The 17,546-nt window shown below is 36.8% G+C and overlaps 1 protein-coding gene across 1 annotated transcript in view; it reads right to left on the minus strand.

The window, feature by feature from the left end:
• NDUFS4 (NADH:ubiquinone oxidoreductase subunit S4) overlaps positions 1-17,546 on the minus strand; it is a 119,602-nt gene that overhangs the window by 29,001 nt on the left and 73,055 nt on the right. Inside the window, exon 3 of the mRNA XM_079702311.1 lies at positions 12,503-12,675. Coding sequence (XP_079558437.1) covers positions 12,503-12,675 — 173 coding nt within the window. The remainder of the gene's footprint in view (positions 1-12,502; positions 12,676-17,546) is intronic.

Below are 17,546 nucleotides of genomic sequence, written 5' to 3' on the forward strand. Positions count from 1 at the left end.
TTTACAGGAAATGTTAAAGGTAGTAAATCAACCATGTAGAAAGCTACTAGGAAGATTAAAAGACAAAAGTAGGGGGGCCGGAGGAAGATGGCGGAAGAGTAAGACGCGGAGATCACCTTCCTCCCCACAGATACATCAGAAATTCATCTACACGTGGAACAACTCCAACAGAACACCTACTGAACGCTGACAGAAGACCTCAGACCCCCCAAAAGGCAAGAAACTCCCCACATACCTGGGTAGGTCAAAAGAAAAAAAGAATAAACAGAGACAATAGGATATGGACGGGACCTGCACCAGTGGGAGGGAGCCGTGAAGGAGGGAAGGTTTCTACACACTACAAGCCCCTTCGAGGGCGGAGACTGCAGGTGGCGGAGGGGGAAAGCTTCGGAGTAGCGGAGGAGAGCACAGCAACAGGGGTGTGGAGGGCAAAGCAGAGAGATTTTGGCACAGAGGATCGGTGCCCTCAGGCACACACCAGCCCGAGAGACTTGTCTGCTCGGCCGCCAGGGCGGGCGGGGCTGGGAGCTGAGGCTCGGGTATCGGCTTTCAGTCGGAGCGCAGGGAGAGGTCTGGGGCTGGCGGCAGGAAGAGACCCTGAAGGGGTTAGTGCTAGCCCGGAGGGAGTCCGGGGAAAGGGTCTGGAGCTACCGGAGAGGCAAGAGACTTTTTTCCCTTTTGTTACCTGGTGCGCGAGGAGAGGGCATTCCCCTCCCTCCCCTCTGCCTGAGTGAGCCAGAGCCCCCGAATCAGCAGCTCCTTTAAACCCGTCCTGTCTGAGCGAAGAACGGACGCCCTCCGGCGACCTACGCGCAGAGGCGGGGCCAGGTCCAAGGCTGAGACCCGGGAGCTGTGAGAGCAGAGACAGGGAAATCTCTCTGTGCAGCCTCCGAGGCAGCGGACTAAAGCTCCACGGTCCATTTGATGTGCCCTGCGTCTGTGGAGTGCATGAATGGACAGCGAATCATCCCAAATTGAGGAAGTGGACCTTGAGGACAAGATTTAAGACTTCCCCCCCCCCTTTTTTTCCTCTTTTTACAACGAATTATCTCAAATTAAGGAGGTGGACTTAGCAAGATTTCAGACTTTTCGCCCTTTTCCTCTTTTTACAACGAATTATCCCAAATCGAGGAGGTGGACTTGGAGAGCAAGATTTTTGATTTTTCCCCCTGCTCTCTTTTTGTGAATGTGTATGTGTAATCTTCTGTGTAAGATTCTCTCTGTATAGCTTTGCTTCCACCATATGTCCCAGGGTTCTTTCGGTCCGTGTTTTTTTTCAATAATTACTTTTTAATTTTAATAACGCTACTATATTTCATACTTTATTCTATTTTACTTTGCCTGCTCTTTCTTTTTTTCCTCCCTTCCCTTCCTCCCTCCCTCCCTCCGCTCCTCCTTTCCTTCTTTCTTTTTCTTTCCTCCATCCCTCCCTCCCTCCCACCCTTCTTCTTTCCACTTTCTTTTTCTTTCCTTCCTCCCTCCCTCCCTCCTGTCTTTCTTTCTTTCTTTCCTTCCTCCCTCCCTCCCTCTCTTCTTCCATTCACTCTTCCTTTTGCTTTCATTCCTCCCTCCCTCCCTCCTTTCTTTCCTTGCTTTCCATCCTTCCTCCCTCCCTCCTTTCTTTCTTTCTTCCTTCCTTCCTTCCTTACTTCCCTTCTTCCTTTCTTTCAATCTCTCATTCTTTCTTCTACTAATTATTTCTTTCTACTTTTTCTCACTGTTATTCTGAGCCGGGTGGATGAAAGGCTCTTGGTGCTGCAGCCAGGAGTTAGTGCTGTGCCTCTGAAGTGGGAGAGCCAACTTCAGGACACGGGTCCACAAGAGACCTCCCAGCTCCACATAATATCAAGCAGCGAAAATCTCCCAGGGATCTCCATCTCAACACCAGCACCCAGCTTCAGTCAACGACCAGCAAGCTACAGTGCTGGTCACCCTATGCCAAGCAACTAGCAAGGCAGGAACACAACCCCACCCATTAGCAGAGAGGATACCTAAAAACATAATAAGGCCACAGGCACCCCAAAACACACCACCAGACGTGGACCTGTCCACCAGAAAGACAAGATCGAGCTTCAACCACCAGAACACAGGCATTAGTCCCCCCCACCAGGAAGCCTACACAACCTACTGAAACAACCTTAGCCACGGGGGACAGACACCAAAAACAACGGGAACTACGAATCTGCAGCCTGCAAAAAGGAGACCCCAAACACAGTAACATAAGCAAAATGAGAAAGCAGAAAAACACACAGCAGGTGAAGGAGCAAGATAAAAACCTACCAGACCTAACAAATGAAGAGGTAATAGGCAGTCTACCTGAAAAAGAATTCAGAATAATGATAGTAAAGCTGATCCAAGATTCTATTTCCCAGATCCAAAATCTTGGAAATAGAATAGACAATATGCAAGAAACAGTTAACAAGGACCTAGAAGAACTAAAGATGAATCAAGCATCGATTAAAAACACAATAAATGAAATGAAAAATACTCTAGATGGGATCAATAGCAGAATAACTGAGGCAGAAGAACGGATAAGTGAGGTGGAAGATAAAATAGTGGAAATAACTGATGCAGAGAAAAATAAAGAAAAAAGAATGAAAAGAACAGAGGACAGTCTCAGAGACCTCTGGGACAACATTAAACACACCAACATTCGAATTATAGGGGTTCCAGAAGAAGAAGAGAAAAAGAAAGGGACTGAGAAAATATTTGAAGAGATTATAGTTGAAAACTTCCCTAATATGGGAAAGGAAATAGTTAATCAAGTCCAGGAGGCACAGAGAGTCCCATACAGAATAAATCCAAGAAGAAATACGCCAAGACACATATTAATCAAACTGTCAAAAATTAAACACAAAGAAATCATATTAAAAGCAGCAAGGGAAAAACAACAAATAACACACAAGGGAATCCCCATCAGGTTAACAGCTGATCTCTCAGCAGAAACTCTACAAGCCAGAAGGGAGTGGCAGGACATAATTAAAGTGATGAAGGAGAGAAACCTGCAACCAAGATTACTCTACCCAGCAAGGATCTCATTCAGATTTGATGGAGAAATTAAAACCTTTACAGACAAGCAAAAGCTGAGAGAGTTCAGCACCACCAAACCAGCTTTACAACAAATGCTAAAGGAACTTCTCTAGGCAAGAAACACAACAGAAGGACTATACCTACAATAACGAACCCAAAGCCATTAAGGAAATGGGAATAGGAACATACATATCAATAATTACCTTAAATGTAAATGGACTAAATGCTCCCACCAAAAGACACAGAGTGGCTGAATGGATACAAAAACAAGACCCATATATATGCTGTCTACAAGAGACCCACTTCAGACCTAGAGACACATACAGATTGAAAGTAAGGGGATGGAAAAAGATATTCCATGCAAATGGAAATCAAAAGAAAGCTGGAGTAGCAATTCTTATATCAGACAAAATAGACTTTAAAATAAAGACTATTAGAAGAGACAAAGAAGGACACTACATAACGATAAAGGGATCGATCCAAGAAGAAGATATAACAATTGTAAATATTTATGCACCCAACATAGGAGCACCTCAATACATAAGGCAAATACTAACAGCCATAAAAGGGGAAATCGACAGTAACACAATCATAGTAGGGGACTTTAACACCCCACTTTCACCAATGGACAGATCATCCAAAATGAAAATAAATAAGGAAACACAAGCTTTAAATGATACATTAAACAAGATGGACTTAATTGATATTTATAGGACATTCCACCCAAAAACAACAGAATACACATTTTTCTCAAGTGCTCATGGAACATTCTCCAGGATAGATCATATCTTGGGTCACAAATCAAGCCTTGGTAAATTTAAGAAAATTGAAATTGTATCAAGTATCTTTTCCGACCACAATGCTATGAGACTAGACATCAATTACAGGAAAAGATCTGTAAAAAATACAAACACATGGAGGCTAAACAATACACTACTCAATAATGAAGTGATCACTGAAGAAATCAAAGAGGAAATTAAGAAATACTTAGAAACAAATGACAATGGAGACACGACGACCCAAAACCTATGGGACGCAGCAAAAGCAGTTCTAAGGGGGAAGTTTATAGCAATACAATCCCACCTTAAGAAACAGGAAACATTTCGAGTAAACAACCTGACCCTGCACCTAAAGCAATTAGAGAAAGAAGAACAAAAAACCCCCAAAGCTAGCAGAAGGAAAGAAATCATAAAGATCAGATCAGAAATAAATGAAAAAGAAATGAAGGAAACGATAGCAAAGATCAACCAAACTAAAAGCTGGTTCTTTGAGAAGATAAACAAAATTGACAAACCATTAGCCAGACTCATCAAGAAAAGAAGGGAGAAGACTCAAATCAGTAGAATTAGAAATGAAAAAGGAGAAGTAACAACTGACACTGCAGAAATACAAAAGATCATGAGAGATTACTATAAGCAACTCTATGCCAATAAAATGGACAACCTGGAAGAAATGGACAAATTCTTAGAAATGCACAACCTACCAAGACTGACTCAGGAAGAAATAGAAAATATGAATAGACCAATCACAAGCACTGAAATTGAAACTGTGATTAAAAATCTTCCATCAAACAAAAGCCCAGGACCAGATGGCTTCACAGGCGAATTCTATCAAACATTTAGAGAAGAGCTAACACCCATCCTTCTCAAACTCTTCCAAACAATATCAGAGGAAGGAACACTCCCAAACTCATTCTACGAGGCCACCATCACCTTGATACCAAAACCAGGCAAGGATGTCACAAAGAAAGAAAACTACAGGCCAATATCACTGATGAACATAGATGCAAAAATCCTCAACAAAATACTAGCAAACAGAATCCAACAGCACATTAAAAGGATCATACACCATGATCAAGTGGGGTTTATTCCAGGAATGCAAGGATTCTTCAATATACGCAAATCAATCAATGTGATACACCATATTAACAAGTTGAAGGAGAAAAACCATATGATCATCTCAATAGATGCAGAGAAAGCTTTCGACAAAATTCAACACCCATTTATGATAAAAACCCTGCAGAAAGTAGGCATAGAGGGAACTTTCCTCAACATAATAAAGGCCATATATGACAAACCCACAGCCAACATTGTCCTCAATGGTGAAAAACTGAAACCATTTCCACTAAGATCAGGAACAAGACAAGGCTGCCCACTCTCACCACTCTTATTCAACCTAGTTTTGGAAGTTTTAGCCACAGCAATCAGAGAAGAAAAGGAAATAAAAGGAATCCAAATTGGGAAAGAAGAAGTAAAGCTGTCACTGTTTGCAGATGACATGATACTATACATAGAGAATCCTAAAGATGCTACCGAAAAACTACTAGAGCTAATCAATGAATTTGGTAAAGTAGCAGGATACAAAATTAATGCACAGAAATCTCTGGCATTCCTGTACACTAATGATGAAAAATCTGAAAATGAAATCAAGAAAACACTCCCATTTACCATTGCAACAAAAAGAATAAAATATCTAGGAATAAACCTACCTAAGGAGACAAAAGACCTGTATGCAGAAAATTATAAGACACTGATGAAAGAAATTAAAGATGATATAAATAGATGGAGAGATATACCATGCTCCTGGATTGGAAGAATCAATATTGTGAAAATGACTCTACTACCCAAAGCAATCTACAGATTCAATGCAATCCCTATCAAACTACCACTGGCATTTTTCACAGAACTAGAACAAAAAATTTCAAAATTTGTTTGGAAAAACAAAAGACCCCGAATAGCCAAAGCAATCTTGAGAACGAAAAACGGAGCTGGAGGAATCAGGCTGCCTGACTTCAGACTATACTACAAAGCTACAGTAATTAAGACAGTGTGGTACTGGCATAAAAACAGAAAGATAGATCAGTGGATCAGGATAGAAAGCCCAGAGATAAACCCACGCACATATGGCCAACTTATCTTTGATAAAGGAGGCAGGAATGTACAGTGGAGAAAGGACAGCCTCTTCAATAAGTGGTGCTGGGAAAACTGGACAGGGACATGTAAAAGTATGAGATTAGATCATTCCCTAACACCATACACAAAAATAAGCTCAAAATGGATTAAAGACCTAAATGTAAGGCCAGACACTATCAAACTCTTAGAGGAAAACATAGGTAGAACACTCTATGACATAAATCACAGCAAGATCCTTTTGGACCCACCTCCTAGAGAAATGGAACTAAAAACAAAGATAAACAAATGGGACCTAATGAAACTTCAAAGCTTTTGCACAGCAAAGGAAACCATAAACAAGACCAAAAGACAACCCTCAGAATGGGAGAAAATATTTGCAAATGAAGCAACTGACAAAGGATTAATCTCCAAAATTTATAAACAGCTCATGCAGCTCAATAGCAAAAAAACAAACAACCCAATCCAAAAATGGGCAGAAGACTTAAATAGGCATTTCTCCAAAGAAGATATACAGACTGCCAACAAACACATGAAAGAATGCTCAACATCATTAATCATTAGAGAAATGCAAATCAAAACTACAATGAGATATCATCTCACACCAGTCAGAATGGCCATCATCAAGAAATCTAGAAACAATAAATGCTGGAGAGGGTGTGGAGAAAAGGGAACACTCTTGCACTGCTGGTGGGAATGTGAATTGGTACAGCCACTATGGAGAACAGTATGGAGGTTCCTTAAAAAACTAAAAATAGAACTACCATATGACCCAGCAATCCCACTACTAGGCATATACCCTGAGAAAACCATAATTCAAAAAGAGACATGTACCAAAATGTTCATTGCAGCTCTATTCACAATAGCCCGGAGCTGGAAACAACCTAAGTGTCCATCATCGGATGAATGGATAAAGAAGATGTGGCACATATATACAATGGAATATTACTCAGCCATAAAAAGAAACGAAACTGAGCTATTTGTAATGAGGTGGATAGACCTAGAGTCTGTCATACAGAGTGAAGTAAGTCAGAAAGAGAAAGACAAATACCGTATGCTAACACATATATATGGAATTTAAAAAAAAAAAAAATGTCATGAAGAACCTAGGGGTAAAACGGGAATAAAGACACAGACCTACTTGAGAATGGACTTGAGGATATGGGGAAGGGGAAGGGTAAGCTGTGACAAAGGGAAAGAGAGGCATGGACATATATACACTACCAAACGTAAGGTAGATAGATAGTGGGAAGCAGCCGCAGAGCACAGGGAGATCAGCTCGGTGCTTTGTGACCGCCTGGAGGGGTGGGATGGGGAGGGTGGGAGGGAGGGAGATGCATGAGGGAGGGGATGTGGGAACAGATGTATATGTATGACTGATTCACTTTGTTATAAAGCAGAAACTAATAAAAAAAATAAAATAAAAAAAAAATAAAAAAAATAAAAAAAAATAAAAAAAACAAAATTAATATACAGAAATCTGTTGCATTTCTATACACTAATTATCAGAAAGGGAAATTAAGAAAAAACCCCATTTACCATTGCATCAAAAAGAATAAAATACCTAGGAATAAATCTAACAAAAGAGGTAAAAAACCTGGACTTGAAAAACTCTAAGACTTTGATGAAAGAAACTGAAGACGACACAAACAGATGGAAAGATAGATGGAAAGATATACCATGTTTATGGACTGAAAGAATTAATATTGTTAAAATGATCATACTACTCAAGGCAATGTACAGACTCAATGTAATCGCTATTAAAATACCAATGGCATTTTCACAAAACTAGAACAGATAATTCTAAAATCTGTATGGAAACACAAAAGATCCTAAATAGCCAAAGCAATCTTGAGAAAGAACAGAGCTGGAGGTATCATGCTCTCTGACTTCAGATTTTTCTACAAAGCTACAGTAATCAAAACAGTATGGTACTGACATAAAAACAGACACATAGATCAATGGGACAGACCACAGAACCCTGAAGTAAACCCCATGCACTAATGGCCAATCAATCTATGACAAATGAGGTAAGAGTATACAATGGAGAAAAAACAGTCTTTTCAACAAATGGTGCCGGGAAAACTGGACAGCTACATGTAAAAGAATGGGATTAGAACATTTCCTCACACCATATACAAAAATAAACTCAAAATAGATTTAAAGACCTGAATGTAAGACAAGGAACCATAAAACTAGAAGAAAACATAGGCAGAACACTCTTTGACATAATTCATAGCAATATTCTTTTACATCTGTCTCCTAGGGTAAAGAAAACAAAAGCAAAAGTAAACCAATGGTACCTAATCAGATTAAAAGCTTTTGCACAGCAAAAAAACAAAAAACGAAAAAAAAAACCTGACAAAATGAAAAGATAACCTACTGAATAGAAGAAAATATTTGCAAATGATATGACTGATCTATCTAAAATAAACAGCTCATACAACTCAATATCAAAAAAACAAACAACCTATCAAAAATATACAGAAGACCTGAATAGATATTTTTCCAAAGACATACATACAGATGGCCAATAGCCACATGAAAAGATGTTAAATATCCCTAATTATTATAGAAATGTAAATCAACACCACAGTGCGATATCACCTCATACCTGTCAGAATGGCTGTCATCAAAAGGCCACAATAACAAACGTTAGCAGGCATGTGGAGAAAAGGGAACCCTTGTGCACTGATGGTGGGATTGTAAATTGGTGCAGTCACTATTGAAAACAGTATGGAGGTTCTTCAAAAAAACTAAAAACAGAACTACCATATGACCCAGCAATTCCACTCCTGAGCATATATCCAGAAAAAAATGAAAACACTAATTTGAAAAGATACATGCACCCCAAAGTCCACAGCAGCATTATTTACAGTTGCCAAGATATGGAAGCAACCTAAATGTCCATCAACAGACGAATGGATAAAGATGATGTGGTATTCATATACAATGGAATACTACTCAGCCACAAAAAAGAATGAAATTTTGCCATTTACAACAACATGGATAGACTCAGAGGATATTATGCTTAGTGAAATAAATTAGACAGAGAAAGACAAATATATATTTACATATTTACAAAATACATATTTATGTTATCCCTTATATGTGGAATCTAAAAAAATAAAACAAATGAATAAATATAACAAAACAGAAACAGACTTATAGACAACGAACTAGTGGTTCCCAGTGCAGAGAGGGAAGAGGGGGTAAGATAGAGGTAGAGGAGTATGAGGTACAAGCTACTATGTACTAAATATATAAGCTGCAAGGATATATTGTAGGGACTTCCCTGGTGTTCCAGTGGTTAAGAATCCACCTGCCAATGCAGGGGACACAGGTTGGATCCCTGGTCCAGGAAGATCCCACAGGCCGCAGAGCAACTAAGCCTGTGCACCACAACTATTGAGCCTGTTGCTCTAGAGCCCACGAGCTGCAACTACTGAGCCTGCATGCTGCAACTACTGAAGCCCACGTGCCTAGAGTCCGTGCTCTGCAGCAAGAGAAGCCACAGCAATGAGAAGCCTGCACACTGCAAGGAAGAACAGCCCCCACTCGCCACAACTAGAGAGAGCACCCACGCAGGTACGAAGACCTAGCGCAGCCATAAGTAAATAAATACATACATATATAAATAAAAAATTTTTAAAAAGGATATACTGTAGAGCACAGGATATATAGCCAATATTTTATAATAACTTTAAATGGAGTATAAGCTGTAAAATTTTGAATCACTATGCTGTACACCTGAAACTAATATAATATTGTACATCAACTATACCTCAATTTAAAAAATTTAGTATCAAGAAAATTGCTGAGTATAACCATTACTGCTACTATCATTACTGCCTCCCTGCCCCAAATAGATGGCAACAACACCTACTCTTCCTAATGAACCTTCATCATTATGGAGAATACTCTTTAGAATACATCATACTTACAATACTATTTTCAGCTTTCGGCCACTTTAAAAAAATAATGCTCTAAGATCTGACATCTAATTGAGTTCTTCAAACTAGGATAGTGGTAATGTTTACAAATCTACATAGACTCTTTACAAAATAACCATATAATTTCAGAAATGTCACTTTTATTAGCATGTTTATTAAAAGACTGTTTTGCTACAAATATTTATTTTGAATCTCTAAGCCAAGTATAGCATTCTGTGAAACATCGTTTAGATACATGGAATAAAAAATATAGAAAAGAAGGTTCAGGAAGTAAATTGGATAGTGTAAAGATATGAGATATACACAGAAGAGAATACATGGGAAATAGCACTCACTGAAGTGAAGATTCACAAGTTGTACAAAATGGTTACTATTCTGGGACTCCCGTAAGATCCCTATATGCCAGATTAATCTTCCTAAGTTCAACTCCCAAATTCACTGTCCAACTCAAAAACTTTGAAAAAATGGAACCACAGTGGATTTGATCCAAATTTATACAATTTTTCCCCTAAAGGTGCTCTCTAGTTCAGACAGCTAGGAGCATCAAGCACTCAAGCAGAAGAAAGCCATAGTCTTGTGAGCACAAGAAGTCTGGAGATGGAATTTAGTATATTCCCAGAGAAGCTGGAAATTTAGGAGCAAAAACATTAAAAAGGAGGAATCCCCAGAACAGAGAACTTTCGAATTGCACATGAATGGACAAGGCTTTAAAACAATAGCTGAGGAGGCTGAGAGAACCCAACAGAGATTTCAGCAGCTGTCCACTTGCTACAGTGGAGACTGAGTTTGGAGTTCCACAGAGTTAGAAGGAGTTAGTAAACACCTTGTGCTTTCCATCAAAACCTCAGAAAGGCCATGCCTTTTTATTTTTCCAGATTATGTTCCAGGATTAAGAAGAGGGGTAAAACTGCAACAGACCTACCCTAATAAAGCATAAAATATATCTTCCACAAGTTCACAGTTTTCTATCAGTAATTTAACTGTCATTAACTATATAAGCATAAGGGATGGAAATTAATAGATTATTGATATTTCTTAATATAAATTGGTTTATTAACTGATAATTAATGTTTCAGGGATTAATTAGCATCTTATTAGTATGAAGTCATACATTCACCAAAAGATATGTATAAGAATTTTCATTTTAGTATTATGCATAATAACGCCAAATGAAAACTACCTGATGCCATCAATAGATAGTGCAATGGATGAACCTTGTGTATAGATGAACACATTAAAAGATCATGTGACTTAAAAAATGAGTAATCTTAACATTTCAACCATTGGGTATAGACGAAGTTATTCCTTATATATTTCTTTAGTCTCTATGAGTGTGTGATTTACAACAACACTCCATATATTACATGAAACATAAAATCTAAAGATACCAAAACACCTGAAAAACTGTGCCTATGTATCATTCTGCCAAATAAAATATAATTCTATTTAAACTGCAACATGGCAGATATTTTAAACAAAAATTCTCCCAGGTACATCATCAGGAAAAGATGTTAAGTGTCATACTTTTCTAAAATGAGACATAATTTAAACTGATAACTACCTTCAACTGGAGACTAAACACATATAATGTTCCAGTAGTCTCAGTAAGAAAGATAATATTCTTGAATATCTAGCTATTTTCTCTAGTAGCAGCTTCTTTCATTCAACTAGAGGCAGTCCTGCTCTTTAACATTTGGGCCTTATCCACCATAGAGATTCAGGTCACTGATTTCATTAGTGCCACAGAATTTATGACTACTTTATTCCAATGCCTGTGAATTTATTAATCACAAGATCTCAGGAACTTACAAGTTTCCCTCAAAATAGCCAATTTCTAAACTTATCTAATCTCTTCTTATAAATAACAAAAAAATATAAGTTTTATTTTATAAACAAGTAAAAGTGTCACTAAATTATTAACACTATTCATACAGTGTATCTTAAACTAATATATATAGCTTGGGGACCATGCTAAGAGTGCTCACAATGTCAGCCATTTTTATCCAATAAATAGTACTCTGAAAAAGACTGTTTTTATGGTTTATTTTGCTGGGCCACACTTATATGAACATTATATATATGCAATATATATATCTATATCATTGAACATAGTGATATCTACACAAATTATCTCAAAAGGTATTGTCATAAAGCATTCTGGGGACTTCCCTGGTGGCAGAGTGGTTAAGAATCTGCCTGCCAATGCAGGGGACACGGGTTCGAGCCTTAGTCCGGGAAGATCCCACATGCCGTGGAGCAACTAAGCCCGTGTGCCACAACTACTGAGCCTGTGCTCTAGAGCCCATGAGCCACAACTACGGAGCCCACGTGCTGCTACTGAAGCCCATGCGCCTAGAGTCCATGCTCCACAGCAAGAGAAGCCACCCCAATAAGCAGCATGCGCACCGCAACGAAGAGTAGCCCCTGCTCTCCGCAACTAGAGAAAACCTGCGTGTAGCAACGAGGACCCAACACAGCCAAAAATAAATAAATTAAAAAAAAAAAAAGCATTCTGTACACAGAAGAGTCTGAAAATCAGTGTACTTAAAAGGAAAATCTACACAGAAAAACAGAGCTGAAAATAATATTCAAATAAACCAAAGTACTCACGTTGACGCCCAACCCATCAAAGGATTTTCCCATCTCTCTCTGGTATCAAACTCCATCTTCCATTTCTTCGTGTTGTTTACTCCAGACTGCATGTTATTGCGAGCAGGAACAAAGATCCTGACTTTTCTAGTTTTGATATGCTCTTCTGGAACACCAGTTAAAGCAGTAATATCCTACAGAAAAACAAGCAAACGTGTTTCTAACAGCCCACATACACTCTAAAGTGTTTTTGTTGCTTTTCGTATCTTGCAATTCTATTCATACTTATTTATAAATTTTTTTAAGCTTTCTGACTTAATTCACTACTTTGTTATTTTACCATGTAAACTGCTATTCTGATATTTGGAAAAGATATATTGGGGGAGTGTTAGGGTACAGTGGGGAAGGGTTCATAAAAAGAAATTAGGTCCCTTCTGTACAACAAAGCACTGGTAATTTCTGAAGATTTTGCTGGTAGAAAAGCCTGTATACAATAGACTGTTATTTCATAAGCAAGTAATTACCTGCTAATTAGTTAGCAGAGAGAAATGTAAAGGGATATTAAAAATAATGAAATATAAAAAGTGACTAAATTTTAAATAGAAAAAAAAATTTATTACCAATGGTTTCTATGTCAAACTGCTTACAACAAGGCATTCCCTTCAGAGGAAGGCCTGACCCTGTTTGTAAACAATTAAAATCAATTAACAACTTTAACTAGCATTTTGATTTATCTCCCTTTGGTGAAACCTATTGAAGAGAAAATGATATCAAATAGATGTCAAATCTATTCTGCAAAGCAGAGCCAAAAAATTTACACAATTTTTGCAGAAACGTGAGATGAAAACAATGGTAACTTTCTTGACTCTTTTTCTATATTTCTATCCAGTAACAAATGCTCAACTGATGAATGCATACAATTTTGATGCCCTAGATTAGATATATTTATCAATTTATAATAGCAATCAGGATGCAAAATAACAAAGTAATTCAGAATTTAAGTCTCCATTTAGTATGGTAAAATACTTTATCAACATAAGAACATAGTAGGGTCAACTATATTATTCTTATAAATGAAGCATTTTAAAATCATGGTTCACTTACTAAGGTAAATTTTAACTGGTTAAAAACAACAGGTTTAACCTGGAAATGAGTATACCAAACTTGTGAAAACTAGAAAATATAGCCCATTTTGTCAATTTTAATTTCACTGTAATATGTCCTCTAATAAAGGCTAACGTTTATCTGTGGTTCCACTCTAATCAATGCTTTGGACCAAAGAATTAGTGTAAGTACTTAGTTGCAATATGTACTGGGAAAAAACTAAATGTATTTCTGACTCGACTAGTCTTTCTACCCACAGATTAAAGAACCAATTCTTTAAAGTTATTTTAGCTGGCAACTATACCTTTCCACCTGTACCAATAATTAGGTGTGGTTACTTTGTCACAGCTTGTCTGTTTGGAGAAACTATTGAAATGATCCATACAAATATTTACACAAAAATGTACTTCTAGTATATGCCTACATTTTTTAGAAGTTTCTTTGCTTATAGGATAAAATAAAAACAAAACAAGTGCAATTGGTACATAATTTTTAAAGACATGAATATAAGTTTTAATTAGTAACTTCTAATTGTCAAGTTAAACCTCAAAGAAAAGTAATTTCAGGTATTATTATATTTAATGACTTTCTAAAGCATATTCTTCTACTCAAGAGCTTGAAAGAGACTCAGCTCCTGGGAAGTCCTTGATGTTTATTTCCCCCTTTGAATTCACTACAGTATTTGTAATCTTTCATATTAACTTATTATTTAATACTATATATCTTCATAGTAATATATCCTATTTCTTCAGTTATAGTCGAAGCAAAGTATAAATAAACAATGTAATAAGTGTATTACAAAATTATGGGGTGAGGCATCCTTGTCAAACTCCATAGCAACCCCTCCATTCTGAGCTGAGATCATAAAAACTGGAGCTGTAAGTTAGCTATTCTTTTAATTAAGACTTATAGAAAAGGAAATGTATTAATCTCTTAATACCAGTTACCTCAGAAAGATGAGATCATAAGAAACACACTTACTTTTTCTTAATAAATGTCTATATTGTGTGCATATGCCAAAGTAATTTGAAAACCAATAAAGCTTTAATAAAATGGAAAGAGTATCTCTTGATTTGTACTATCAAAGCAGAAAGGGATAGAATGATTTTTTAACGATGGAAAACCTCTTTAAAATCAGTGGCTATAAAATATTGCTAAGCTCCTAGCTGCCAGTGCTTCCATGCCCCCTCAAATTACGGCAATTATTTACTGATATCTTCCCCCAATAAAGCTGGCATTCGAACAAATGAGTTTCCAAATTTTGAAGCCCAAGTTGTTCTGACATAGAATCCCTGTCTTTGCCTGCAGAAGACATGTAAGGTACTGCAGCCGAGTTGAACTGCTGCCAAAGACAGAATAAAAAGGCTTGGCATCTCTCACATACTTGACACCTAAAGGGCACAGAAGCTCTAAAATTCCTAGTCCCTCTAGGCACACTCTCAGTCTAGACAAACTGATTTCTCACACTTTTTAAATGCATCACAACACTCTATTGTTATCATTTCATCCACACAGCTTCAGCTAGTGACAGAACATGTCCTTTAAGCGACATTTCAATGGGCTAAAGCTCCCATTCCAAGATTCCATTAAAACAATGTAATACTTGAAAAGAACTATGAGGCACTATGTTGAACTTTTTACTTGTGTCTTCAATGCTTTGCTTTCCTCAAAGTTGTCACTCACCTACCTGTGACTCAACTTTTGAAAATAAATAAATAAATAAATAATCTGCAAACTACTTAAACTATATTGAACTAATGATATTCTCTCTAGATTTCTACTTCTCTATTGCAATATGGATCATCTGTGATTATTTTAAAAACCCATTTACAAAAGACAGAAGTGCTCTGAAGATGCCCATGTTGCCTTCTACAGATTTCCCATTTGATTGGTAAAATAGGCAATTTATAAATAATAATTCATAAATTTTCTATGACTACAAAACAGTTAAATCACATAAGATACGAGAAGCCTTCAAGTTGGCACCTGAAGAACCTCAAGACTCACCAGTTAATAATGATCTATAAATTCTAATAAAACAAGTAACCCTATAGATAATATATACAGACTTACTGAATTTTAAAACTTAATTTTAAACAGTTGGGTCAAGCCTGAAACCTATATTTATATTATTAAAGAATGTCACTATCTTAATAAAGTTTGGGAAACACAATCTTATGTACAATATGCTATTTTAAGAAACAGTAACTAATTAGCTCATCATGATTCATAGATTAAAGGGCATTCAAATTTAAAACTTTGCTACTGAAAAGCAGCATATCATAGTTCCAAAGTTCTACTCTTTCAGTACCATCTCTTCCACAATTTAAATTCTAGAAGAGCTGATAGCAGACCTACCATTTCACAAGTGTAGTTTAGTTAAATGGAAGAGGAATTTGAAAAATCATTAAGAAAGTATATGCCACTATATGTAAATGAACTTTATTTTTTCAAACACCAATTTCCATTATAAAATATTAGTTTTCCATACAAAAACTGTATGACTCGGTTATCAACTGTCCCCATTTATCTTGTGTGAATTCAACTTTTTTTTTTTTTTAAACAAAGGAAGCAGGGAACAAGCAATGGGAAGTTGGTGTCAAAATGCAGAAAAACCTCCCAGCAAGCTTCTTGCAACCACCCAGGATTTAGAGTCTTGCTGGCCGCTCTCTTTTCAATACCAGAATTTCACACATTTCAATGACTATTATGACTTCAAAGAATCAAATTTTCATCATTGTCCGTCATCTGCCAGTTGATTTGTATAAAGGAGTTCTTCTGCATGCATTCCAAACAAAAGCCTCCTTACTTTTGTGGCTATATATCAAGTTTAAAAGTTTTGTTTGTGACAGTTGTGTCTTTGGTAAATTAGGGTAACACTGAAGGAGTGCAGCTGCTCTGCAGGAACCTCCTTTTTGGCACCATTTCACTTAAATAAAAACTGAATAATTAGCTTCTGCCTTTATTAAACCACAAAAATGCCACTGGCCTTAGTAATTACTTCCGGTTGCCCCACCCACTTAACCTTAATACTTTACACTTGTCATAAAGAGAAATTAATGAAAAAGGTTTTCACCACTTTGGATGAATTTTTGATAGATCTCTCAGTACACCCAGAACAGCCAAAATTTTTACCAGGCTTTTTGGTAATAAGTTGACTAAATTGCATGTTATTATGGATCAATGTTGAAAAGTTTTAATAGAGTACATATTGGAACATTAAGTACAAATATTGCTCATAGAAACTTGTTCTATTGCAGGCTATTAGTTACCAATTATGTGTTTAAATTTATTTTAGGGCTAAAACTGATCTAAATTTGATGATCGTGTTTATATTCTACTTCAACCATGAAAGATGTTAAAAGAAAAACAATCCTGAATCTGTAATAAAAACTTCCTTTCAAGTGCCCTACAGAAACTTAACACAAGAAACTCATTAAGTGGTCTTATAAGTAATGAAGGACATTTTACAAAATAAATTTTACAGTTTGAAAATTAACAAAGAGTTGGCAGATAGCATAACCATATGTATTTACTTACCATGGAAGAACTTTAAACATTTCTAAAAAGTTAGTGGCCACAGCGATTCAAGATACAATCAAAACTGTAAAAATACATTAGAAGTGTGCCAGCAGAACCAATTTTTGTTTGTTTGTTAAAGCAACATATTGATGTAGGAGTCTAACCAGGTAATGAAACAAGTGTTGAAATATGATATCCATTATATCTTGCATATTGGGCAAAGTTACCATGAAACCAAAAGTTAAGTTTTAAATGGAATGTTGTCAAGATATTAACAATGGATCAAGCAAATGATGCAGCTAATCATATAAAGAGCAAAAAAAACTAAAATTAGAGACATGTGTCTCAATCTCAAACTATTTTCATTACTCCTAGATCCTTCTGAGCAGGATAGGGTAGAACAATGGCTAAAAGCAAAGGGCTGAGTCAAAACTGGGTT

The sequence above is a fragment of the Hyperoodon ampullatus genome, assembly GCF_949752795.1.
Source record: "Hyperoodon ampullatus genome assembly, chromosome: 4".
Lineage (NCBI taxonomy): Eukaryota > Metazoa > Chordata > Mammalia > Artiodactyla > Ziphiidae > Hyperoodon > Hyperoodon ampullatus.